Source organism: Pleurodeles waltl, chromosome 7, assembly GCF_031143425.1.
Source record: "Pleurodeles waltl isolate 20211129_DDA chromosome 7, aPleWal1.hap1.20221129, whole genome shotgun sequence".
Lineage (NCBI taxonomy): Eukaryota > Metazoa > Chordata > Amphibia > Caudata > Salamandridae > Pleurodeles > Pleurodeles waltl.
In genome coordinates this window covers 1,126,772,404-1,126,799,644 of record NC_090446.1, presented here as the reverse complement: position 1 = coordinate 1,126,799,644, position 27,241 = coordinate 1,126,772,404, and the positions used below count along the sequence as shown (strand labels likewise).

At 44.1% G+C, this 27,241-nt stretch overlaps 1 protein-coding gene across 1 annotated transcript in view; it reads right to left on the bottom strand.

Annotated features, from left to right (window-relative positions):
* MRPS7 (mitochondrial ribosomal protein S7) overlaps positions 1 to 14,028 on the bottom strand; it is a 166,264-nt gene extending 152,236 nt beyond the window's left edge. Inside the window, exon 1 of the mRNA XM_069200135.1 lies at positions 13,730 to 14,028. Within this exon, the coding sequence (XP_069056236.1) occupies positions 13,730 to 13,779 (50 nt within the window). The 5' untranslated portion in view covers positions 13,780 to 14,028. The remainder of the gene's footprint in view (positions 1 to 13,729) is intronic.
* Between the last annotated feature and the right edge of the window lie 13,213 nt (positions 14,029 to 27,241).

The following is a 27,241-nucleotide window of genomic DNA, read 5'->3' as shown; positions in this document are numbered from 1 at the left end:
GTTACCACCTGGTTTCAATCCGTGGTAATTTGCATGTGCAAAAGGCCATTCTGCGAAAATTCACAATTTGCGAATTTTTGATGCATCGAATTGCGAAATTGTTTTTGCTTGTCGCATTTTACGTCTCACAATTTCCGACGTGAAATACTGAATCTGTATTTGTGAGTCGCTATTCCAACTCGCAATTTGCAAAATGCTAATAGCGATTCAGTATTTCATGTCGCAAATTGCGAGGCGCAAAATGCGACACGCAAAACCACGTCGCTTCGCAAAAAATAGCAAATTTTGCGATTCCTTGTTTTTGGCCTGCGAATGCCTTTCATGCATCACAGACCGCGTTTTTGCATTCGCAAACAGCCGATTTCTGTGATTCCCACCGTTTGCAAATGCAAAATCGTTTGATACATCTGGCCCACAGTTTCAGGAAATTCCCCATAAGCCAATGAGGTGTCCTATAATAGAGATGAGCCAACCATGATCAATATGGTGAAGTCATAAGAGAGATCAATAATATCACTAGTTGTGTGTTGCCTTTGTTAAAAATCTGATGAAAATTATAAAGAAATCTAACACAGGCAATGCTACATCTAGACCTTAAACCAGACTGGTGACGAGCTTGTAGAACATAAAATACTATATTTTATTATATAACATACTTAATTTCAATTTAAGACCTTAAGACTGATAAGCGCATATTTCATGGCAAAACATACACCGATGCACTCTATACACAGGTGTTTGACAAGCAGTAAAAACTCCACTTTTTCTTTTTTTTTACACCTCTCCTTTTCACAAGCCTGTTTTTTTTTTTTTTTTTTAAATTGTCGCCTTTTCAGAGTTTCTATGAACAAACAGGAGAAAGTGGCTCTTATCAAGTATGGTGTTAGCCAAGACCTTTTGATTCTACTAACAAGGTTGTTCTGCCCTGCTTGAAACTAAGAGGAAAACAATGCCAAGGAATTCAGCACTCCTAGTTTGAGTAATGAATTTATTAAGGCACTTCCCAGATGTCAAAAAAAGGACACGAAAACATGACAATTTAACTTGAATGCAGTAAAACATGTGTAAATGCCAAAATACAGCAGCTGAACAATGACGGGCATAAAAAGGTGCAATACATCAACAATGAATATATGCAGTGAGATATATATATATATTTATACACACACACACATATGTATATATGTGCACAGCGGAGCTAAATAATTCAGAATAAAAATGCATCACCTTGGGGATCGAACCCAACATCATCCTTGCCAACGTCATGCTGAGGAACCCTGGACAGCCGAGACAGGAGAAATCTTTCCCAGTGGGATTTTTCTTGGGCAGTGCATCCACCCCCAAAATGAGTTCCTTCTGCTTCAGTGCCAAGACCCCTACCATATATACCTAAAACAAACCCAAGAGAAAAATTCTGGCAACCTCCCCCTCCCTTTGCGTAAGTTATGAAATTCGAGAGCTGGCTTTACCCGTGCATCGAAAACACGCAAAGTAACAGGCCCTGCCCTGATGCACATTGCAGAGACAGAGGAGCAGTACCTTTTCCGTATTGAAAACATTGAAAATATTCTCAAGCTGAGACTATCTTATCAAGTCTACTTTCCACATCCCCCATGTTATGTTTCTGCACAGTGCAACCCGGTGCTGGTGGGAGGAAGCGCAAACATGTTCTATGTGGAAAACAAGCTTGGTGTGGAAACATTCTGTGCCACCGATGAGATGGCAAGCACCTGAAGCTAAGATAAGCACAAAATGGAGTCCGTGGTCAAGATGGAGTCGGTGGTTAAATACAAATAGCATTACACTCCACCCTTTGACCAGCGATGCTAGTAACATACTGGTCAAAAAGTTTCATGTTTTTACACATTTTATCATTTCTATGCTGACAGTACTAGTCGTGTCTTGAGACCCTCCCCGTTGTTGCTTTTTGGTCCAAAACATTGCAAGCAGATTAGGTATACATTGTATTCAGCAACATAGCATTATTAAAATACAAATCACTAAGGGCCATATGTACCAAAGCATTTTCCCATTGACACAAAATGGGTAAAACCCTTTGATACATCTGGCCCGTAGAGTACTCCACCTAGAATAGTGCATAATTGCCCCAAATCAGGCAAACAGCTAAATAAACAATCCCACCACCCTTTATCTACATCTTGTTTTACTCCCTTCACAAATTCATGTAAAGCATCAATGTGGGTTGGAATAGAGGTGGAATGATCTGTCAAATTGAAACAGCACATTCTCAAATTCTGAGCAGCTATGATCATGCTTCAGTAGTAGTCAATGGCTACCCTGTTTTGTAATGCAGCTTTTCTAGTGCCTTGTATATCTAACAATAATAATTCAGACAAAGCAATGGAAGTATGATTAATAGTCTTGACGATCAAACATGCTATCTTTTTAATAACTCAAGTATTATAAACCACTAATCCTGAAACTCCTACTATAGAAATACTTAAGCTTGCTACTCTGACTTAGATAATAACTGAATTTCAGAGTTACGGCCTTCACTTAATTGAACTGCTTCTCTTGTGCGTCGCTGATGTGTTCCAGAGTAAGATGGAATCATCATAAGTCCTAACTGTGTAAAAGCACACGGTCCTCCAATTATATTGGCAGGAATGTACCTATAGGTGGCGTTTGTACAACAGAACAACCACCCACCAGTAATTTAATGTGCTTAATGTGACTAGCAGCAGTCACAATGTTTTAGCAAGACATGTTATTATTCATGTTTTTTCACATTTTATCATTTCTATGCTGACAGTACTAGTCGTGTCTTGAGACCCTCCCCGTTGTTGCTTAAAGGCGCATTTGAGCACATTTTCCAATTTTGTAAGTGTTGCAAGTTAAGTTGTAGAAGACATCACCAGTAATAATGTTGTAAGTGATCACATGTGGTATGTTATCCCATTTTTCATCCATTTTCTCTTGGCAAAACTTACAATACCCTAAGGGGGTAAAGTGAATCAGTACATCACTTTTTTCTACTGCTTCATCTTTGTTGGTGGCATTAAAGATTTGCAGCAAAACGCTAGCAGGAGTCGGTATGGTGACTAAACATGTTGAAATGACATAAACAGTACTTTTCATATTCATCATGCAGAAATCCGATCTGTTACGCACGGTACGCGCCAGATGGATCGGAACATTCTTGTTTTAATGCAATAAAGGTGTCTAACAGTGCAGCCGGTCAATCACTTTAGAGCTGGGGGGTTTCGGTCCCTCCCGACCTTACATGGACACTCTCGAACACCGACCAGGCAGTACAAGTAGCATAAAGACGCCTTGGAGTATGATCTGTAAAAGAGACAAGTATGATAATTCTCGCAAATAATATTTATCCGCTAGTACGTGTTCCCACTTTTTCTGTCCTGGTTTCATGACTAATAATATGTAGTCCCTGCCGTTTGCAATAACTTCTGCTGGTTCAGGAGGACTGTTTGGAGATTCCATCCACACCTTAGCACCAGGATTTTTGTCAGTTGAGCCAAAACCTCCCTCCCCATGCACTGCAAGAAGGGCTGGGACTGTCCCCTTTTTTAACTACTCCTCCATGCACTGGAATAATGATAATCTGGGCAATTCTGTCTCCAGTATCGCCACTGTTCAGTAGGATAACCTTAATTTCTCCTTCGTAGTCTGCATCAATCTCTCCCCCCACGACCTGAATACCTTTGAGTGCCAACCCAGATCTAGAAGCAATCAATCCGAAGTGCTCTGGGGGAAGTTGTAGTCCAACACTTGTTTCAAGAAGAGTCATGTCTCTTGGTTTCACTCTGTACATATTCAAAGCAGGTAAATCAAGACCTGCAGATTCTGGTGTGACTCGCAAAGGAGCTAAGGCTCTTGTTTTTTTCCGCCAATGCATGATGATGTTTGTTGCTACATGGAGTTGTATATTTAACGCCGGGGTCAACATTTGCATTAAAGGGGTCTATGCATTTGTCAAAGGTCTATTATTTAAAATTTAGAGGGCTTAATTTAAATGCTCTCTACAGTTTCATCAGAAAATGTTCATAATGGCTTTCAGTAAACTGTTCATTCTCTCAAACAGTCCTGCAGCTTGTGGGTAATATAGAAATGGATAAATCCACTCTATATGGTGTTGTGAACAATAATCTTGCACAAATTTACCTTTAAAATGTGACCCATGTCACTTTGGATTTGGAGTGGGACTCCGTAATACAACATTAACAAGTCTAGAGTTTTAATAGTATTAAACTGAGCAGCACATTTGAAAGGGACGGCAATAAAATAACCAGAATAAGTTTCCACCACTGTGCAGGCAAATTGACACCTGCGACTATTCGGTAGTGGCCCAATGTAATCAATCTGCCATATCTGTCTCAGCAACTTCCCTTTCCTCAACTGAACTCTGACAGTTTGCAGGATTGATCTGTGTTGTGTGTTGACAAATAGGGCATTGAAGAATGACTAGGGGGATGTGCATCCCTCTAAACTCTGCCCACCTATTAGTGGCCTTCTCTCCCAGATGTACACATTTTTAGTGTGCCCACTAGCCATCCCCACCAAGTCAGAATCCTGTGTTGCCACTTCTGCCTCTGAGATTTTGGCTTTATCATCTGCAAGGGAATTAAACAACTGTTCTAGTGAGTCGGTGGGACAGTGGGCATCTATATGACATACGGTTACAGTACTTTGTTCTAACATTTCCCAAATTTCTTTCCATAATTCTTTGCCCCACACCTCCTTGGAATGTATTTGCCAGTTATGTACATGCCATGTGTGAAGCCCGGTTGCTAACCCATTGGCGGTGGACCAAGAATCAGTATAAATGTGACATGTCCCAGGCAATTCTTGTGTCAGTGTCTGATATACAGCATTCAGTTAGGCATATTGACTACTTTTCCCTTCTCCTGTAGTGGAAAGCAACTTCTTGGTGACTGGGTTATATGACACTAGCTTCCAATGTCTTTTGGCTCCCACATATTTGGCTGACCCACTGGTGAATCATGCATGGTTCCTATCCTTTGGGGACAAGGATTCAAATGGCTCACCTCACCTAGCGGGTGATTCTTTGATCTCTTCTCTGGTACCTCCTGAACCCTCTCCTCCTCCTGCACAGGGGACTGTGCCACCTGTCCATGCAGAACCGCTGTCACTGCTGGACCCACTCGGGCCCTACCCTGTCTGTACGTCCATTTTATTACACTGGTTTCTTATGCATGTCCTATACGGTGAGTTTTAAGTGAACTCCTCACCCACTGCATTATTGGAATCTCAGGTCTCAGAATCACATTATAACCTAGGGTCATTTGCTCAGTATCCACTACAGCCCAGTAACATGCTAGTAACTGTTTATCAAAGGGAGTATATCGCTCTCCAGTATCTGGTAACTTTTTGGACCAAAAGCCCAGGGCACCCTTTTTCTTCCCTGTTTCTGCCACATACTCCAATTTGCATATTGCCCCATGTACCTCAATGTCTCCTTCATGTACTGGCATTAAGTTTAAAGCCTGTTGAATCGCCTCCTTTGCCAATTCAAACGCACACTGCTGCTGCTCTCCCCATTCAAACTCATGCTTCTTTCTTGTCACTTTGTACAAAAGGGGACAAAATCTGACTCAAGTGAGGAATACGCTGTCTCCAAAAAACAAACAATCCAATGAATCACTGAGTCTCCTGCTTATTACGGGGTATGGCAAATTCTAATATCTTGTTTTGTCTGCAGCAACACCTCCCTATGTCTCTGGTTCCACTGGATTCCTAAAACTCCAAATTATGAGAGGGTCCTTCTGCCTATCTGGATTGATCATCCACCCTTTTCACTACAAAAATTCCACAACCCTATCCAACTGAGTCTGCACATGTTCTTGTGTCTCTCCCTGAATCATCACATCATCGATATAATGGGACAATTGCACCCCTGGAATGACAGACACTTCATCCAGGTGTTCTGCCACCAGCCAGTGACAGATGGTGGGGCTATGTACATACTCATGGGGGAGACTTAATATCTTGGATTTTCTGACGTTCCACAAAAAAGCAAACTGTTCCTCACTTTCAGGGGCCAATGGAATGGAGAAAAAAAACATTGGCAATATCAATGATTGCATATAGGTCCCTTTATCTTTTTGTATCCTTTCAATCAAAGTGATGGTGTTGGGACTGAAGCAGTCAACAGGGGGTTATTTTTGTTCAATTCGCGGTAATTGATCGTCATTCTATAGTGCCCGTCTGCTCTGAGCAAGGGCCACAAATGATTGTTCCACTCAGTGGTGACTGGAGCCAACACTCCTGCCTCTATCAACTCCTACCTAGTCTTACTTATTTCCTCATGTTGTCCTGGAATTCGGTACTGTTTCAAGCAAATCACCTTGGTTGCTGAGGGCACTGTCACTGGGGGTATCTTTAGACGATCCACCCTCACGGCTGCCACTGAAATGTATCGCTTAGATCCAAATTGGTAACAACCATTATCCCTCTAGAATGTAATTTCCCAGTACATATTCTAGGAGGGGCACAATCAAAACTGTGTATTTTCTTTTAGGCATTCTCCCTATTTTCATTTGAACATTAGTCTGCACTGCAGGGGGCTGCTTTCCACCTAACCCTGTGATGGTGCAGTGATGACCCATGAACTTTTGGGGATTTCCATGAATAAAAGAGGCTTCCACTCCGGTGTCCACCAAGGCCCGAACCTTTTAAACATTTCTATATCAACATGGGGTCCGTTTTCTTTACAAACCCATCCCTGTACCGGACCCTGGCCCGTTTCCTAATCTGATTTACACCTGTAAACTTTTGCCCAAGTCGGAGATTCCCCTCCTTCCCTGTTTTCAGCATTTAACCAATCAGTGTCCAAACCTTCCTCCTCCTTCCCCCATTAAGAAACATTTTTCTCCATCTCTTTAGCTTCCTCCTTCATCTGTGACTTGCCCCGATTCACTTGTTTGCTATCCTGCTTATTTTCTTTTCTGCTGCCTGCCTTTCTGTCCGGCCTTCACTTACAATACATTTCCCACTGACTCTTAGTATCTATTCCATCTATCTGCTCTTTGTTGACACCACCCTTCAACAACGCCATAAACATATATCTCCTACATACTCTGTTATTGTCTGTACGATCCTCAGACCTCGAGGCTCTCTCAGGTTATATCTAGTCTGTGAGCTCCCCTAATTAACAAACTGCCTCTAGCACATCTTTTAAAGGATTACCTGTCTGATTGATTAATAAGGTCATCATCACATGTTTGTAAGCTGGAGGAGCAAAGCAAATTATCTTGTTTTGCATTGACACAGAGAGCGGCCCATCTATCAGACGGTGAGCATCACCCAGAAAAATAGTTTATTTCCTCCTCCTTAATTCTCTACATTACATCTCTTAATGTATACCAAGGTTTATCATTTTGTGGCCAGTCTGATTCTATAGGATACTTATGGTTACACCCTATGATTGCTATCTGCAATAGGGTGATCTGCTGGTTACTCTGATAACTCGTAAACTGCTCCTGTACAGAGGGATCAGTGTTAAATATGCACAATGTAGGAGCATCTCCTACATCTAGCATTATTCCAGAGGCTCCTGTGTCACATAATCACACCATCCAGGTGAGTAATGTTTCCCCAGATCTCTGCCTGAATCTGTCGGTTAGGTAATTGACTTCCTGTTGTGTATAGTTCTTTAAAGAATCTATAGCCGCAGCCCCAGCAGGGAATTGTGGTCTCTGCTGTAACTTTCGTCTGTGTATGGGGCTGCGTCTACATTTTTTCCTGTTCCCATGCCTTAAGCTGCCCCCAGCTCTTTGACCAGACTCCTCATTAGAATCGGAAAAAAAAAAAAAAGAATAGGTGGAATCCCAAATATTGGCATCTCAAACATCAGGGTTCCAATCTAGCCCTCCTTTAGCAATGTTTGAATGAACTTTCTTTTGATTAACTCTACCTCTGTGTTTAAAAAGGTGTAAAACACTGTGCATAAAAAGGTGCCATACATCTATGATAATCAATACATCAATAATGAATATATGCTGTGAAAAATATATAAGTATTATGTGCATGACCAGCAAAGCTAGATAATTAAGAATAAAAATGCATCACCACGGGGATCGAATACAACATCATCCTTGCCAACATGAAGCGGAGGAAACCTGGACAGCCGAGACAGGAGAAACCTTCCCCGATGGGATTTTGTTTTGGGCACTGCGTCCACCACCAAAATTAGTTTGTTTTGCCTCAGTGCAAGTTTCACCACCTTACATACCTTAAACAAACCCAAGAGGAAGGTTCTGTCAACCTCCCCCTCCCTTCGGGTAAGTTATGAAATTCAAGCGATGACCGTACATGGTCTGTGTCAAAAATACGCAAAGGAAGAAAGTACTTTTCCATAATGAAAACATTCCCAAGCTGATAATGTCTTATCACGTCTACTGTCCACATCCCCATGTTATGTTCCTGCACAGTGCAACCCGGTGCTGGTGGGAAGAAGCAAAAACACATCCTATGTGGAAAACAAGCTTGGTGTGGAAAAATCCTGCGCCACCGATGTGACGGCAAGCACCTGAAGCCAAGTGAAGCACAAAATGAAGTCAGTAGTCAAGATGGAGTTGGTGGTTAAATACAGATAGCATTAAAAAAATATGTATAATATACTAGTTTCCAGACAGCCCTCTTCATCCATTAATCTGTCAATGTGTCATTCACATTTGCCTCTTGTCCACTACAGCACACAGTATGGAGCAAAGGTAAGCCCAGTTTGGCTAACTTCACTTCGCGTGATGGCATTCTGCCATTTCACAATGAGCTTGGCCACATACAAAAGTAATTCCCTCAAGTGCCATGGTCACCTATGGCAATGTGTGATCTTTGTGACCAAAACAAACATTTCATTTATAACCATTTTTTCCAGTTCTGACGAGGGAACAGCAGTTTCCCCAACTATAAGTTTTTGCAAAAACCATGACACAATGAAACAAGCATCGACAAAGCCAAAAGGCTGGCGACCAACTCCAGACCTACTGGCTTTGTTTGTTTTTGGGTGGACTCCAACCTGGATTTGAGTATGGGCTTCTGCAATTAACGTTTTTTGTTCCTTTTGTCCTGTTTTATGAGCAGGGATGAGGTCTCCCAGTCTGCTTTTATTTTCCTTTGCAGGGTGTGGGGGCAGGCTGGCAGGTGGGTGCCCTCCTTCAACCATATCGTTGTTAGCTGGCACTATTCTGCACTGGCATTTCCCCTCCTACATCTGCCACTTTTTTCATGGTGCAGTGCTGGTAACAAAATCTCTGTGGAATCAAGAATGTTGCACGAATTCCACCTACCCTTCAATTCAAGTAGAGTCCCTAGTTCTACCTAGACTGCACTCTCATGGATTTGCACTACTCACTACTACTCATGTTGCAGGGATAATGAAACCAGTTTTGAGGGACTGCAAAGGGAGAGACCAGTAGGCCGTCTACCTTTGACGTCCAGAGGTAAAAAAAAAAAAAAAAGGGACTACAATCAGCTGTAAACACTCATGTCTACCTACTGCCTAGTATCCTCAACTTGGATTGCTACACATTTTGGGTGCAAACCCAACCGGTAAATCGTAGGGTCTGCTGCTAAACATAATTATAAAGGACCTTCCAGCATACTATTATTTTGTTGAGTCCACTGGTGAAAAACCACAGTCTATACATTTCGGGCAAGTCATGCAAGGACATCAAAAGATTTGCTGCAGTAAGATCTCCAATGACAGAGAATCAGATAAGATTTCCAAACACTGAAAAAGTGAAAGGGGTCTCATATTGGCTCCCCAGCAACTTCCTAAAACTAAACTCAAACAAGTCAGAGTTCTTAGTCTTCACACCAAACAACTGAACCCTTCATTGACTCAAGCCCACTGGGAAACAAGCTGATAATTTTAAGTAAAGGAATATTTTTTGATTTTCTACTGGATGGCAGACTCTCATTTCATGGACACAAACTACAAAACCAAGAATGCTTAGGGCCAATGACATACCTTTCACGACAAAATAAAATTCAAGACCTCCAGACTTTTATGCTTTTGTTGGTTCTAGCTAGAGTGGACTATAGACTCAATTGACCCATAAGCCTCCCCAGCTCTGACCTTATGCCACTAAAAGAAGTCCTGAGCTCTGCCACAAGAGTAATTTCAAATACGAAAAAGTGATTATTTCTCACATCTCCTAATGTCAATACATTAATTACCAATGGACAGATGATGCATAGTAACAACTGCATGCAGCAAAAACAGACCTATGCTTCCTAACTCCTTGAAATACCTACTATGCACAAAAGTCAGATATCCTAAATAAAGGCAGAAATTCCAAAAAAAACAAAGAGGTGTTCATTCTCGAAATCCTAAAATTCAATAAACTAAACCATCTGGCAATTCTATTCTGGAGCTACACAAAAAAATCGGGAATAACTTTCCGCTAGGTCTCCGAACAATGACTTCATACACTTCCTCCGAATGGGTTCAAAGAATTCCTATTAAACCTGTTCACTCGGCTCAACCAGGAATGACTCTCTAGTGCTAACTCACTCAGTCTAAATCTAACCAGAGAAGCAAATAATGAGTGACTGACTGGGGTAAACACACTTTCCCTTCCAATTGTTCATGATGGGAAGAAAGAATCTGTTATGCTGATGTTAATGTAATGTTTTGATTCTTTATCCCTACACATTGTCTAATATTTTGTAAATGTGTAGAGCACTCTGATGTTGAAGTGGTCTGCACTACACTAAACCTCAAACTGCAAGGGAAGCATTTGTGAATAAGGGGTAATGAGGTCTGTTACAAAAGATAACGTAGCTCACCAGAGAGAAAGATGAACCTTCACAGACACAGGTAGGAGGGTTCTTCAGGTAAAGGAGGAAGAGAAATACAGTAAGGAGGTCCAACAAAGGAGGTCCAACAAAGGAGGTCCAACAAAGGAGGTTCGGGTCGTGATTTGTAGGAGAAACAATGGCCTGGCAGACAAGAGGATGGGCCCCAAAGAAAAAGATAGAGATGAAGCTCAGCAGACAAAGGTGAAGTGCTATTACAGACAGGAGATTAGACCTCCTCAAATAAGGAGGTGTGGGCTTCAGACGAGAAAGAAGAACTATACTGGCAATGGGCAGTAGCAGGTGTGTGACAATCCCCAAATACAAAGAACTCAGCAGATGGAGAAAGGGGTGAGCTGTATAGAGAGGTGTGGATAGGGTGAACAACTTTTCATCACCACTTCAAAGGACACTTTGTGCATGCGGAGACACACTGTGCATACAAAGACATCAGAAGACATTTGTTGACGGCAAGGGTCTATTAGTTTTGTAGCCCATTATGGGGCACATTCTAAACTCCCCTCGTCTAAATTAGGCAGTTGTAGAATATAACTCAGACAGCAACTGAGCTTAAGTGTATTTAATTTCTAATCTTACTACTTCCTCCTTAAGTAATCTTTAATTGCTCTCTATTGCAATGTTTGACAGTTATGTTTAGAAAATAAACAACTCGAGCATAGGGGAGAGGATGTGGCATTACAACCAGAGCTGCTGACTTTGGAGCTGGGGAACCGGGTTTGAGTCTTTGGCAACATGTGCCACCGCTGTCCTGCCTACTCTCAGTCTCCGGAGTTACTTGAAGAAGGCCGGGCTCGCTAATGGAAATAGAAAGAACATACACCCCATTTTGGTGCACCGTTAATTGTGCATCTATTCTCTCCCAACAAATTACTTCATTTTGTCACATGAAGAGACAGGATTGGATTATAGCTAGGGCTACTGGAATTATGTGAATCTGCAGCAGCAGCATTTTATGCTTAATTATGGATTTGTCACGCGTGGCACATAATCAACCATCTAGTGTATAATTTAGCAGATGTTAACAAAAGCTATCTTAAACAGATCAAATGTTACTAAAAATGCAGTGATGTGTTAATGCATAGTGAAAGGCCCTTCACAGAGGTTTACTCCTCACCTTGCAGCTGTTTACTGCTGTGGCTGCATTTTAAACTGGCACTTATGAGATGAAACCTTTTTCCACAGAGTGTTAACATGCAAAAATGACAAAACAATAAAGTAATATTACCCTGCATTACCTGCATAACTTAGTCAACCCTGCTACATACTTTGCTCCACCCCTGTTGCATAATTCTAGAGGATCTGACTATAGGGCTGCTGTTCTTCGGATCCTAAACTGATAAGAGAGAATGGTGCGGTGGAGAGATCGGAAGGGAGGATAGTGAGAACAAAAGGAGAATGGTGATGAGGAAATAAGAAGGGCGTGTCGGAAAGACACAGGATGGAGACGAACAGAGAAAAGGGCAAAGAAGAGAGCTAGGTGAGGTGCAGAGAAGAGTGAGGGTAAAATGTTGTGCGATTGCAAGGTCAGGAGAGAGGGAAAGTAGGAGCAGTTGGAAAGAGAGGAGGGTGAGGTGTGAGAAATATGATAGTGAAGTGGAGAAAGTGAAGGGACACATGGAACCGGTGGCTACGGAGGAGAGAGAGTGGGATGATGTGAGGAGAGTTAGGTGGGAAGAGTTAGAGGGTGAAATGAAAGAAACACAGCAAGGTGGAGCAGAGAGAAAGGAGAGTGAAATCAAAAGAGAAGAAGGTGACATAGAGAGCAATGTGAGGTGGAGAGAGCAGAAGAGATCAAGCCTATAGCTTCAAATCTCTAGAAACGCACAGCTAAAACTAGCAGACAGAATCCAGCAGCGAGTATGGTAGACAGCTAACAACCGTAGAACACCGCCCAGCATGCATAGACCCAGGTCTCATACATCTGGGAGTCTCTGGACAACCCACTCTTCTTTATAGCCTACCCAATCTTCTTCATGGCCCACCCAGATCCCAAACCCTGGAGCCGGCCTGCAGAGACGAAACAAGGCTAGTATTTACAAAGACAAGGATACCAGATGACTCCAAGTCACTGACAGTTATTTGAGTACCGGTCTTTCCTTTTACAAATCTGTTTTAGGTGTGTTGTTTTATTTCAATTAAATTAAACTATATCTCCAGAAAGATCACGTTTCCATGTCCATCCATGAAGAGCTCATCCAATACAGGTTTCCTGCCTTTGTATTCGACACTTATCCCGACTTTATAACGGCGTTAGCAGCACTACAAGTCGCAGAACGCAAGGAAAAAAACATGGACTGGATATGCTCTTTGCGTACAGACATCAGAATGTCGAGCACTCTGGCCAATCAAATCACCCTCTTTGGTAGGTATCACACTCTTTGGAATCAGCATCATCCTCGAACCAGCAAAACACCGCCCCAAGACGTCATAAATGTTATCCGCTATATAAACCTTAATTACACACCTTTTTTCACATCTCACTTACTCCACATAACAGTCGAAGCCACGCCCCTTAGAACCATAACAGTTGAGAGGGACATAAGCCAAAAATACAACTCCCAAAATGCACCACGCCAATGAATAAACGCGATGGCTCGTGGACTAAGTCATTTGATAAACCTAGAAGGCTGGGCTACAAAGGCAGGACTGAGGGTCTCACGTCATAAATAGTAAAGCGGCGTCGTAAGCAAAATTGGGAAAAGGCTTGGCTCTATTGAAAGAGATGCTGTCCAGCAGTAGAGAGCAGGGGAACCTCACTAAAAGGGTGACAGGAAAATGTGCAGCATGTAGTAGGGCTCCAAAGGCTGAGGAGTGGGGAACCGCCACATGACATCAAAGTCTTCACTATTCGAGAGTGGAGGGCGCTCCCCCCTCAGTATTCCCCACAGAATCTCTGTTCACTTACCCAACGCTCCGTAATGCTAGTAGCCGGCAAGCACTCGCCATGGCCGCCATCTTTGTTTGGTACAGATTTCAGCGGCGCTGCGCGCGAGGCACTTCTGGGAGCGAGGTCACGACGGAACAGCTTGTACGTGACGTCCACGACACGTTACAGAGGGGAATTCTTTGGCGAGTTGATGATCTTGTCAGTAGAAACTCGATGTATTTGTGCTGTGGGCTTGTATAACAAGGTCATGGTTCTATTTCACTTATGTCTCTGCTGCTGCCCTAAGAAAAATGCACCCGATCTGACTTCTCGCGTTATAATGATTGTACTTAGTCCTTGGTTATGGTTAACATCTATGCTTTCTCAGTCTTTCTTTCATGTCAATGTTTTTGTATAGTTAAGGTTCGCAACATAACACGGTCACGCACTTTACTTACAATTAATGTGTCTCACTGCTCGGCATTCCTTCTCTATGGAATCCAAGGCACCTCTGACAGTTGCAGCTGGGATTTCATGGAGACCAGGCGTGTCGGACGTGGGCTGCTGTCATATTCAATAAATTAAATGTTGTCGAATAATTATTAGCCTTTGTAAAGTTATAAGAATACAAGTGTTGGGGAAGGAATGTGTAATGTTGCAATTTAGCATAGCTTCATTATTTATTATTATTATATCATAGCTGCCAAGGTTTCATGTTGCTTATTTGTGGCATTTGCACAGATCCGGTGCACTTATGAGTGACGTTCAGCCACAGTTGTAAGAAAGGACCATGATTCAAAGTTTTTTGAACCAGTGTGTATTGTTGAGACCAGACATAACGTACCAATAATGGACAGACTGGCTAAGTAAACCCCACTAGCTAGAAACACAAACAGCAAAACCAACACCAATTCCAATAAAGGTGACTTGAACAAAACAACGACCATAAGTAAAAGATGACCGATTCCACCGTGTGGCATAAAGATTATAACATGGGAAAATTATATCCAACACCAATCCCGATAAAAGACATTTGAACAAAACAACTACCATAAGTAAAAGACCACATATTCCACTGGTACGGCATTAAGATTATAACATGGGAAAATATATCCTTGTATCTATAATGCTTCGTTTGGGAGAATCTGTGCTTCTTAAATTGTGGTATAGTTTATGATGGTGCATTCCCATAGTTGGAAATGCTGCCTGCCTTAGAATGTTAGAGGATTGGGGATTCTGTTCTGTCAAGTGAAAGAAGAGTGATGGTGAAGAGAGGAGACATATAATAAAGGCTGAATCTTCAGAACCCCGATTCCTCTCATCTTTATAACACTTGTCGCTATTGGCACAAATAGTACAACAGTTCACCTTTAGCTCAACCAAAAGATCCATGTTAGGGAATTAATAACTTTCTCTACCTCTTGATTTAGTTAATCTCCTCCCTAAATTGCCTTCGTATGGAAGATCTATGACTTTATTTCTTATACCTATGGGAGGTATGATTTTGTCATTCCCAAGCATAAGTTTCTAATTGCTGTATCTCATGTCTGACTTCTGAAAATCCTTTGATCTCTTAATTTACTTCTTTGCTAGATTTGAGCCAGCCTTGAAATATGTATGTTTTAAATTGATTCATGGTTTCGTCTTATATGATACTTTTATTCAATTTTTTTTAGAAGTTATAGCTGGGAATTTAATTTCTAGGACATGAAACTACAGGGTTTCATATTCTTCTTCCTGGTCCAATAGGGCTCTGGATAGGAAGTCTGCAACTGTGTTTTGGTTATCTGGAACATGTTCTACTTTGAAACAAAAGCTTTCTTAACCTAGTACCCATCTGCCTATACAGGGAGTGCTGTTGGATTAGTCTTTGCAGGTAAACATGTATATGAGGGGTTTGTGATCAGTACGTATATTGAACTGTAAATCTCTTTCACAAGAGTGCACCACTTACTTCAGCAATACATGGACCTCTAATTCCCATCTTAAAGTCTCCCCATTCAAATAGTGACAAGGTAGCTGTATCCACAATATTGGAGAAGTATTCCGGAATAGTCTCACCAATGGTGTGCCGAAATACAGGATCCTCCAGGCTTTCAACTCACAGCCTCCAGCCTTGTATACAAGGGCGTTTTCTATGCCAATCTAATGTCAGTAACACTGTGTTGTGTTCACAGACCATTCGTACCCTTTGTCTTCTGCAACACATTCCGTCTCTGACTCAATACCAAACTAATGATATTCTTAGAGTCCAATTTGACAGACTTCCTTTATTAGCAAACATTGAATCTACAATAGTAACTTGGAGAACCCCATCAAATGCAACCCAAGTTCTTACTGAAATACACACTTTTGCACAATGGGGCATTGAAATATGAACCATAGAACTAGTAATACACTCCCACATTTTGAACAGTGATTGCTTTTCACCGAAAAGCAAACTGACTTCAAGGATCTTAAAGGGTGCAAATGGTGCAGCAAACTTAAATTGGACGAGCATCTCCAGGATCCAGGTCTGCTCAAACAAGAAACAGCAGGCAAAAGGCACAGTCCAAACCTAATCAAATACAAAGACAGGTGCAGTTTGGGGCTGAAGCACAGCATTGCTTTCTACCAAGCTGTATGAAGTTGGCTCTGTATATACTATTTCAAAGTAAGAAACAGTGTGCACAGAGTCCAAGGGTTCCCCTTGGAGGTAAGATAGTGTCAAAATTAGATAATTCTAATGCTATATTTTGTTGTAGTGTGGTCTAGCAGTAGGCTTATCAGAGGGTAGTGTTAAGCATGTGTTGTACACACCCAAGCAATAAATGAGGAACACACACTCAAAGATTTACTCCAGGCCAATAGGTTTTTATATTGAAAAATATATTTTCTTAGTTGATTTTAAGAACCACAGATTCAAGATTTACAGTAAACACTTTAAATGTAAGGTACTTCACTTAGATACTTTGAATAAAAGCACTATCACATACAGTCTTTGTAAAAATGGCAATAAGCTATTTTCAAAGTGGACACAGTGCAAAAATCAACAGTTCCTGGGGGAGGTAAGTAAAGGTTAGATTAGGAGGTAAGTAAAATACTTACAAGTCTCAGTTCTGGGGCATAGGCAGCCTACTGTTGGGGGTTCAAGGCAACCCCAAAGTTACCACACCAGCAGCTCAGGGCCAGTCAGATGCAGAAGTCAAAGAGGTGCCCAAAACACATAGGCACCTATGGAGAACAGGGGTGCTCTGGTTCCAGTCTGCCAGCAGGTAAGTACCTGCTCCCTCAGGGGGCAGACCAGGGGGGTTTTGTATAGCACTGGGGGGACACAAGTAGGCACACAAAATACACCCTCAGCGGCACAGGGGCGGCCGGGTGCAGTGTGCAAAGCAGGCGTCAGGTTTCAGGTAGGAAATAATGGAGGGACCCGGGGGGGTCACTCTAGCGGTGCAGGCAGGCACAGAGGGGGGCTTCTCGGGACAGCCACCACCTGGGTTAGGCGGAGGGTCTCCTGCGGGTCACTCCTGCGTTGAAGTTCGGTTCCTTCAGGTCCTGGGAGTTGCGGATACAGTGTTGGTTCCAGGCGTCGGGTCCCTTGTTACAAGCAGTCGCGGTCAGGGGTAGCCTCTGGATTCTCTCTGCAGGCGTTGCTGTGGGGGCTCAAGGGGGTCGTCTCTGGTTACTCATGGGCTTGCAGTCGCCAGGGAGTCCTCCCTGAGGTGTTTGTTTTCTGCATCTCGAGCCAGGGGCGTCGGGTGCAGAGTGTGAAGTCTCACGCTTCCGGCAGGAAACGTGCAGTCTTTGAAAGTTGCTTCTTTGTTGCAAAGAAGTAGCTGGTTTTGAACAGGGCCGCTGTTCACCGGAGTTTCTTGGTCATTTAGTCCAGGGCAGTCCTCTGAGGCTTCAGAGGTCGCTAGTCCCTGTCGGATGCGTCGCTGGAGCAGGTTTTTGAAGTTGGGGACAGGTCGGTAGGGCTGGGGCCAAAGCAGTTGTCGTCTCCCTCCTTCTCTGCAGGCTTGTAGGTCAGCAGTCCTTCTTGTTTCTTCAGGTTGCAGGAATCTGATTTCCTGGGATCTGGGGAGCCCCTAAATACTGAATTTAGGGGTGTGTTTAGGTCTGGGAGGGCAGTAGCCAATGGCTACTGTCCTTTAGGGTGGCTATACCCTCTTTGTGCCTCCTCCCTGTGGGGAGGGGGGCACATCCCTAATCCTATTGGGGGAATCCTCCAAACTCAAGATGGAGGATTTCTAAAGGCAGAGGTCACCTTATCTCAGGACACCTTAGGGGCTGTCCTGACTCCTCCTTGTTTTTCTCATTATCTCCTCCAGCCTTGCCGCCAAAAGTGGGGACAGTGGCCAGAGGGGCGGGCATCTCCACTAGCTGGGATGCCCTGGGGCGCTGTAACAAAAGGGGTGCCGCCAGGTGTTACAGTTCTGCAGGGGGAGGTGAGAATCACCTCCACCCAGTACCTGCTTTGTTCCTGGCCACAGAGTGACAAAGGCACTCTCCCCATGTGGCCAGCAACATGTATTGTATTGTATTGTATTGTATTGTATTGTATTGTATTGTAATAGTATTTATATAGCGCTTACTTCCCCTGAAGAGGCGTCGAATCGCTTTTTGGCGAGTAGCACGCTACTCCGGAACCCAACAAGAATTAGTGATGGACTAGTGTTGGGAAATATGAGTACAGTTGTAGTATTTTTATGAGTTAACTTGAGCAGCGGATATGCGAGTTTGTTAGTTAGATTGACTGGAGTAATGGAGGGGTGGAGGAGGAAAGAAATCCAGAAGTGTTAATTGGGAGTATATCCCTCATGAGGTTTGGTGAGTTAGATGTGGAAGCGGAGGGAAGCGCTTAGGCAGAGTTATTTAGGAGATGAAAGTAGTAGAATGGATTTGGGATGAGTCAGAGTGGGAATGGAGGATAGATTGATAGAGACATGACATATGATGATGGGTAGATAAGTGTGATAAGATGAGAGCAGGGATTCATAGATATCTAGTATAACAACCCACCCAGGAGCCATGCAATGACCCACGAACATGCCAAGCACAGAACAACATACATATATATATATATATATATATATATATATATATATATATGTATACATACACACATGAATACACACACATATATGTACATACAATACATAATTAGAACCATGCGTAAGTATACTTAGTCAAACAGGTTTAAAGAGTGTGTGAGTATTTTATTGTTATGGCATAGTAGCAATACATATTTTCTAAAGAACTATACATAACTAGAAGTAGACACATAATCAGAAAAAATATTTATCAACATAGGCATATGCAGTCCATAGTTGTTTGAATATGGTGGTTAGGAAGGAAAGAGCCAACTCTTGAGTAGTTTTCTGAATACAAGAAAGTTATCTGTGGCTCTTATAGTTGGGGGTAATGAATTCCATAGTTTGGCTGCTTGAACGGAGAAGGGTGTACCACCTATAGTATTTTTCTTGTATGGTGGTGTTCTAAGGCGGGATGCCAATCTTGAGCGGAGGTTTCTTTGTTGGATGTATTTGGTTATTTTGTTTCTGATAAAAAGCGGTCCCGTTCCATGTATAGCTTTGTGGGTGATACAAAGCAGCTTGAAAGTGCATCTTCTGGCAGTGGGTAACCAGTGTAGTGCTCTCAAGGCGGGGGAGATGTGGGCTTGTGGCTTTACATATAATAGTAGCCTGGCTGAGGACTTCTGAATACGTTGTAGTTTTTTCATAATAGATAGAGATGCTCCATGGTAGAGACCATTGGCGTAATCCAGTTTGGATAGTACAAGCGAGATAGTAGCTTGCACCTTGTGTGGAAATCCGAGGTGGGGGAAGATGTGTTGTAGAGTCTTCAAGGTGGTGAAGCTTGTTTGTGCTAATTTGTCCACTTGGTCATTCATAGTTAACTTGGAATCCATGGTGATTCCAAGGTTTTTAACTTCCTTGGATAATTGAGGAGGTGGTCCGAGATCATCAGGCCAGATGCACAGAGGGTCATAACTTTTCCAGTCACTACAAATTAGTATTTCTGTTTTGGAGGTATTTAGTTTGAGATGGCTCCAGGTCATCCACTGATCAACGGCTCTGCGGCAACTGAAGATTTCTGATTTTTCTATGTTTTTTGGGGCATTCTAATTTAAGTAGTATTTGTATGTCATCTACATAGTTGTAGAATGTGAGATGGAAATCATTGTTCAGTTCTGGTAATGATATCATGTAGATGTTGAAAAGCAAAGGTGAGATGATAGATCCTTGGGGGACCCCTGCTTTTGTGAGGTAGGGTTTGGACGAGAAGGGGTGGCGAGTAGATGGTATTAGATCTTTTTTGAAGATAGGAAGTAATCCAGTCAAGAGCACTCCCTTGCATGCCGGCTTCATGGAGTCTTTGAATTAGGGTGTTATGGCCAACCGTATGAAAGGCAGCCGGGGGTCTGAGAGAAGTAGTGCAGCAACTCCATTGCCGTCGACTGTGTTTTTAAGATCATCCCAGATTGCTATGAGTGCCGATTCAGTGCCTCTTCCTGGGCGAATCCAGTTTGGAAGTCTGAAAGTATAGAATTGTCTTCAATGAATTGTGACATCTGGGCGAATGCTGCTCTTTCTATCAATTTGCCCAGGAAAGATCCATTTGTGATAGGTCTGTAGTTGTTGTGGTCTTGCGGGTCTAGGTTTGCTTTCTTTAATAACGGTCGTATGTATGCCTTTTTCAGGTCTACATGAAAAGTTCCTGTAGTTAAAGAGTTGTTGATGCCAAACTTCCCAGTTTTCAGTGTAGCCATTATGGAACTGTGGAGTTCGTGTTTGACAAACTCCCAGACCATATACTCTTATGGCTACCCTTCACTTACAATGTCTAAGGTTTTGCTTTAGACAATGTAGGGTCATAGTGCTCATACACATATGCCCTCACCTGTGGTATAGTGCACCCTGTCTTAGGGCTGTAAGGCCTGCTAGAGGGGTGATTTACCTATGCCAAAGGCAGTGTGAGTTTGGCATGGCACTCTGAGGGGAGTGCCATGTCGACTTAGTCAGTTTCTCTCCACCAGCACACACAAGCTGTGAGGCAGTGTGCATGTGCTGAGTGAGGGGTCCCCAGGGTGGCATAAGACATGCTGCAGCCCTTAGAGACCTTCCCTGGCATCAGGGCCCTTGGTACCAGGGGTGCCAGTTACAAGGGACTTACCTGAGTGCCAGGGTTGTGCCAATTGTGGAGACAAAGGTACAGTTTAGGCTGTGCTTTAAATGGAACAATAGAAGTGCAGGTACTCTGTACCAGAGTACCTGCTTGTTTCTGAGAAGTACCGGTACTCTCCAATTAAAAGTATTACGTTTTTCTTGAGATATGCCGGTACTCTCACCCTCAAAATAAAAAAGTGCTGGTGCTCAGTACCAGAGAATACCGGCCTATTTAAAGCACTGAGTTTAGGGAAAGAACACTGGTGCTGGGGCCTGGTTAGCAGGGTCCCAGCACACTTTCAAATCATAACTTAGCATCAGCAAAGGCAAAAACTTAGGGGGTAACCGTGCCAAGGATGCATTTCCTTACACAGCCCCCCCCCCCCCAAACAAAAGAGGATGAGACTAACCTTTCCCAAGAGCGTCTTCACTTTCTGAGTGGAAGAACCTGGAAAGGCCATCTGCATTGGCATGGCCAGCCCCAGGTCTGTGTTCCACTATAAAGTCCATTTCCCTATAGGGATATGGACCACCTCAACAGTTTAGGGTTTTCTCCTTTCATTTGCATTAGCCATCTGAGCGGTCTGTGGTCAGTTTGAACTATGAAGTGAGTACCAAAAAGGTATGGTCTCAACTTCTTCAGGGACCAGACCACAGCAAAGGCCTCCCTCTCAATGGCACTCCAACGCTGCTCCCTGGGGCGTAACCTCCTACTAATAAAAGCAACAGGTTGGTCAAGGCCATCATCATTTGTTTGGGGTAGGACTGCTCCTAACCCAGGTTCAGATGCATCTGTCTGCACAATGAACTGCTTAGAGTAATCTGGAGCTTTCAAAACTGGTGCTGTGCACATTGCTTGCTTCAGGGTGTCAAAGGCCTTTTGACAGTCCATGGTCCAGTTAACTTTCTTGAGCATTTTCTTGGAGGTAAGTTCTGTGAGGGGTGTCACTATTGATCCATAATCCTTCACAAACCTCCTATAGTAACCAGTCAAGCCAAGGAATGCCCTGACTTGAGTCTGGGTTTTTGGAGCTACCCAGTCCAGAATGGTCTGGATCTTGGGTTGGAGTGGCTGAACTTGGCCTCCACCTACAAGGTGTCTCAAGTAAACCACAGTACCCTGCCCTATCCGACATTTAGATGCCTTGATAGAGAGGCCTGCTGCTTGCAGGGCCTGCAAAACCTTCTTCAGGTGGGCCAGGTGATTCTGCCAGCTGGAGATAAAGACAGCAATGTCATCAAGATAAGCTGCACTAAAAGACTCCAAGCCAGCAAGGACTTGATTCACCAACCTTTGGAAGGTGGCAGGGGTATTCTTTAAGCCAAAGGGCATCACTGTAAACTGGTAGTGCCCAACAGGTGTAGAGAATGCTGTTTTCTCTTTTGCTCCTGGTGCCATTCCTATTTGCCAGTACCCTGCTGTCAAGTCAAAGGTACTCAGGTACTTGCCAGCACCCAATTTATCAATCAGCTCATCTGCCCTTGGAATGGGGTGAGCATCTGTCTTGGTGACAGAATTAAGCCCTCTGTAGTCCACTCAGAACCTTCTCTCTCTCTTGCCATCTTTTGTGTGAGGTTTGGGGACCAAGACCACTGGGCTAGCCCAGGGACTGTCAGAGTGCTCACTCCCTCCCAATTCCAGCATCTTGTGGACTTTCACTTTGATGCTTTCCCTAACTTGGTCAGACTGTCTGAAGATTTTGTTTTCGACAGGCATGCTGCCTCCTGTGTCCACATCATGGGTACACAGGTATGTCTGACCAGGGGTTAGGGAAAAGATCTCATCAAACTGCTGGAGGACTTGCCTGCAGTCAGCTTGCTGTTGGCCAGAGAGGGTGTCTGAATAGATCACTCCATCTACTGTGCCATCTTTAGGGTCAGTGGAAAGGAGATCAGGGAGAGGTTCACTCTCTGCATCCTGGTCCTCATCTGTAACCATTAACATGTTTATATCTGCCCTGTCATGGAAGAGTTATAGGCGGTTAACATGGATCACCCTCTTGGGGGTCCTGCTAGTGCCTAGGTTCACCAGGTAGGTGACCTGACTCTTTTTCTCTAGAACTGGGTAAGGGCCACTCCATTTGTCCTGAAGTGCCCTGGGAGCCACAGGCTCCAGAACCCAGAATTTCTACCCTGGCTGAAACTCAACCATAGCAGCCTTTTGGTCATACCACATCTTCTGGAGTTGTTGGCTAGCCTCAAGGTTTTTACTTGCCTTTTCCATGTACTCTGTCAGCCTGGAACGTAGGCCTGGTACATAGTCCACTATATCTTGCTTAGGCTCATGGAGAAGTCTCTCCCAGCCTTCTTTCACAAGAGCTAGTGGTCCCCTAACAGGATGGCCAAACAGAAGTTCAAAGGGGGAAAACCCTACTCCCTTCTGAGGCACCTCTCTGTAGGCGAAAAGCAGGCATGGCAGGAAGACATTCCATCTCCTTTTGAGTTTTTCAGGGAGCCCCATGATCATGCCCTTCAATGTCTTGTTAAATCTCTCAACAAGACCATTGGTTTGTGGAAGGTATGGTGTGGTGAATTTGTAAGTCACCCCACACTCATTCCATATAAGTTTCAGGTAAGCTGACATGAAGTTGGTACCTCTGTCAGAAACCACCACCTTAGGAAATCCCACTCTGGTAAAAATACCAATGAGTGCTTTGGCTACTGCAGGGGCAGTAGTGGACCTAAGGGGAATTGCCTCAGGGTATCTAGTAGCATGATCCACTACTACTAGGATATACTGATTCCCTGAGGCTGTGGGAGGCTCAAGTGGACCCACTATATCCACTCCCACTGGAAGTGGAATGAGGGGGGCCTTTGAATGGCCACCTGTCTTACCACTGGCTTGACAGGTGGTACAGGAGGCACAAAACTCCTTTACTTTCTGGGACATATTGGGCCAATAGAAATGGTTGACTAACCTCTCCCATGTCTTGGTTTCTCCCAAATGCCCAGCAAGGGGAATGTCATGGGCTAAGGTCAGAATTAACTCCCTAAACTCCTGAGGCACTTCCATTCTCCTAGTGGCACCAGGTTTGGGAACTCTTGCCTCAGTGTAAAGGAGTCCATCTTCCCAATAGACCCTGTGTGTTCCACTGACAATTCCTTTTTAATGTTCAGCAGCTTGCTGCCTTAGGCCTTCAAGAGAGGCACAAGTTTCTTACCGTTTGCACAGTTGTTCCCTTGAGAGTCCCCCTGGGCCCAAGAGCTCAACCTGATAAGGTTCTAACTCCATAGGCTCAGTTCCCTCAGGGGATAGAACTTCTTCCTGAGAATAGAGGTTCTGTTTCTTTTTCTGTGCTGAAGCTGGTTCCCCAGTCTTCTTTCCTTTTCTCTTGGAAGGTTGGGCCATTATCCCAGGCTCCAACACTTCTTTTTCACCCTGAGCTCTGCACTGTGCCCTAGTCTTGGCACACACCAGTTCAGGGATACCCAGCATGGCTGCATGGGTTTTGAGTTCTACCTCAGCCCATGCTGAGGACTCCAGATCATTTCCAAGCAGATATTCTACTAGTATAGCAGAAGAGACTACCACCTGTTTCAGGCCAGTGACCCCTCCCCATTCTAAAGTTACCATAGCCATGGGATGTACTTTAGTCTGATTGTCAGCATTGGTGACTGGATAGGTTTGTCCAGTCAGGTATTGTACTAGGGAAACCAGTGTGTCTGTCACCATAGTGACACTGGTACCTGTATCCCTCAGGGCCTCTACTCTAGTCCCATTAATAAAGAGCTGCTGCCTGTATTTTTGCATGTTAGGAAGCCAGGCAGCTAGTGTGGCTAAGTCCACCCCACCCTCAGAGACTAATGTAGCTTCAGTGTGGGCCCTGATTTGCTCTGGGCACACTGTTGATCCCACCTGGAGATGGCTATTCCAGTGCTAACTGGAGTAATAGTTGAAGTGGAACCTTTCTTGGGACAGGCCTTGTCTCCAGTTTGGTGTCCATGCTGGCTACAGCTGCGACACCAGGCCTTTTTGGGATCAAAGTTTTTACCCTCGTACCCAAATGAGGATTGTGAAGAGGCTTTGGACCCACCCTCCTGTGCAGGTTTTTGGGGCCCTGTAGAAGACTCTTTACTTTTTCCATTGGATGTCTCAACACTCTTCCCCTGGGGAGGCTTTGTGACCCCTTTCTTTTGGTCACCCCCTGTGGAAGTCTTGGTACCCTTGTCTTGACCCAGTGGCCTGCCTTCTTTCCAAATTCTTGGGGAGAAATTGGACCTAGGCCTACCAGATGCTGATGCAGTTTATCATTGAAACAATTACTTAAAAGGTGTTCCTTCATAAACAAATTATACAGCCCTTCATAATCACTTACACCACTGCCATTAATCCAACCATCTAGTGTTTTGACTGAGAAGTCAACAAAATCAACCCAGGTCTGGCTCGAGGATTTTTGAGCCCCCTGAACCTAATCCTATACTCCTCAGTTGAGAATCCAAAGCCCTCAATCAGGGTAGCCTTCATAAGGTCATAGGATTCTGCATCTTTACCAGAGAGTGTGAGGAGTCTAACCCTACACTTTCCAGTGAACATTTCCTAGAGGAGAGCACCCCAGTGAGATCTGTTTACTTTTTTGGTTGCACAAGCCCTCTCAAAAGCTGTGAACCATTTGGTGATGTTATCACCATCTTCATATTTTGTTACAATCCCTTTGGGGATTTGTAACATGTCATTACTTTCTCTGACCCTATGTATGTTGCTGCCACCATTGATGGAAGCTAAACCCATCTCTTGTCTTTCCCTCTCTATGGCTAGGAGCTGTCTCTCCAAAGCCAATCTTTTGACCATCCTGGCTAACAGGAGGTCATCTTCATTGAGGCTGCCCTCAATGCTTCCAGAGTTACTGGACTCCCCTGTGGAAGAACCAGTATCTCTGACTAACACTTGTGGAGTCAGGGTTTGAGGGAGCCTGGCATTCCTAACTAGGACAGGGGGGAGGGAATTATCCTCCAGGTGACTAGTTTTGCCCTCTGTAGGATTATCCTCAGAGAGTGGTCTCTTGCAAACTCTGCCAAAAGCTCCTGGAGCTTGACTTTGGTAGGGTTTGACCCAGTCTTTATATTTTTTAGCTTACAGAGAGTCCTTAACTCTGACATCCCTAGATGCAGGTAAGGGGTGAGGTTGAGTTCCACCACCATCTCTTCTGTGCTAGACATTATTTTTCTAAAAGTTGGGATACTTTTTAGGAATCTAAAACTATTTCTACAACTTAATCCAAACTTTTACAAACCTGTTAAACTCTAAAAGAAATGCTAACAGGGACTTACACAAGGCCCTAGCAGGACTTTTAAACATTTAGAAAAATAGCTCAAATTGCAAAAATCAGTTTCTAATGACAATGTTTGGAATTTAGTCATGTGATCAGGTATTGGCGGAGTAGTCCAGCAAATGCAGACTTAGACCCCACGCTGATCCACCACTGTAGGAAGGTGGCTCTGTATATACTATTTTCAAAGTAAGAAACAGTGTGCACAGAATCCAAGGGTTCCCCTTAGAGGTAAGATAGTGGCAAAATTAGATAATTCTAATGCTCTGTTTTGTGGTAGTGCGGTCGAGCAGTAGGCTTATCAGAGGGTAGTGTTAAGCATTTGTTGTACACACCCAGGCAATAAATGAGGAACACGCACTCAAAGACTTACTCCAGGCCAATAGGTTTTTATATTGAAAAATATATTTTCTTAGTTTATTTGAAGAACCACAGGTTCAAGATTTACAGTGCACACTTTAAATGTAAGGTACTTCACTTAGATACTTTAGGAACTTTAAATAAAAGCAATATTACATATAGGCCCTCATTCTGACCTTGGCGGGCGGCGGAGGCCGCCCGCCAAAGTCCCGCCGTCAAGTTACCGTTCCGCGGTCGAAAGACCGCGGCAGTAATTCTGACTTTCCCGCTGGGCTGGCGGGCGGTCTCCTTCAGACCGCCAGCCAGCCCAGCGGGAAAGAGGCTTCCACGATGAAGCCGGCTCGGAATCGAGCCGGCGGAGTGGAAGCTGTGCGACGGGTGCAGTTGCACCCGTCGCGTATTTCACTGTCTGCGCAGCAGACAGTGAAATACATGTAGGGGCCCTCTTACGGGGGCCCCTGCAATGCCCATGCCAGTGGCATGGGCACTGCAGGGGCCCCCAGGGGCCCCGCGACCCCCCCTACCGCCATCCGGATCTCGGCGGTCCGACCGCCGGGATCTGGATGGCGGTAGGGGGGGTCGGAATCCCCGCGGCGGTGCAGCAAGCTGCGCCGCCGCGGAGGATTCAATGGGGCCGCGGTACACTGGCGGGACCCCGCCAGTGGTGCCGGTCCGACCGCGGCTTTACCGCCGCGGTCGGAATCCCCATTGGAGCACCGCCGGCTTGTCGGCGGTGCTCCCGCGGTCCTCCG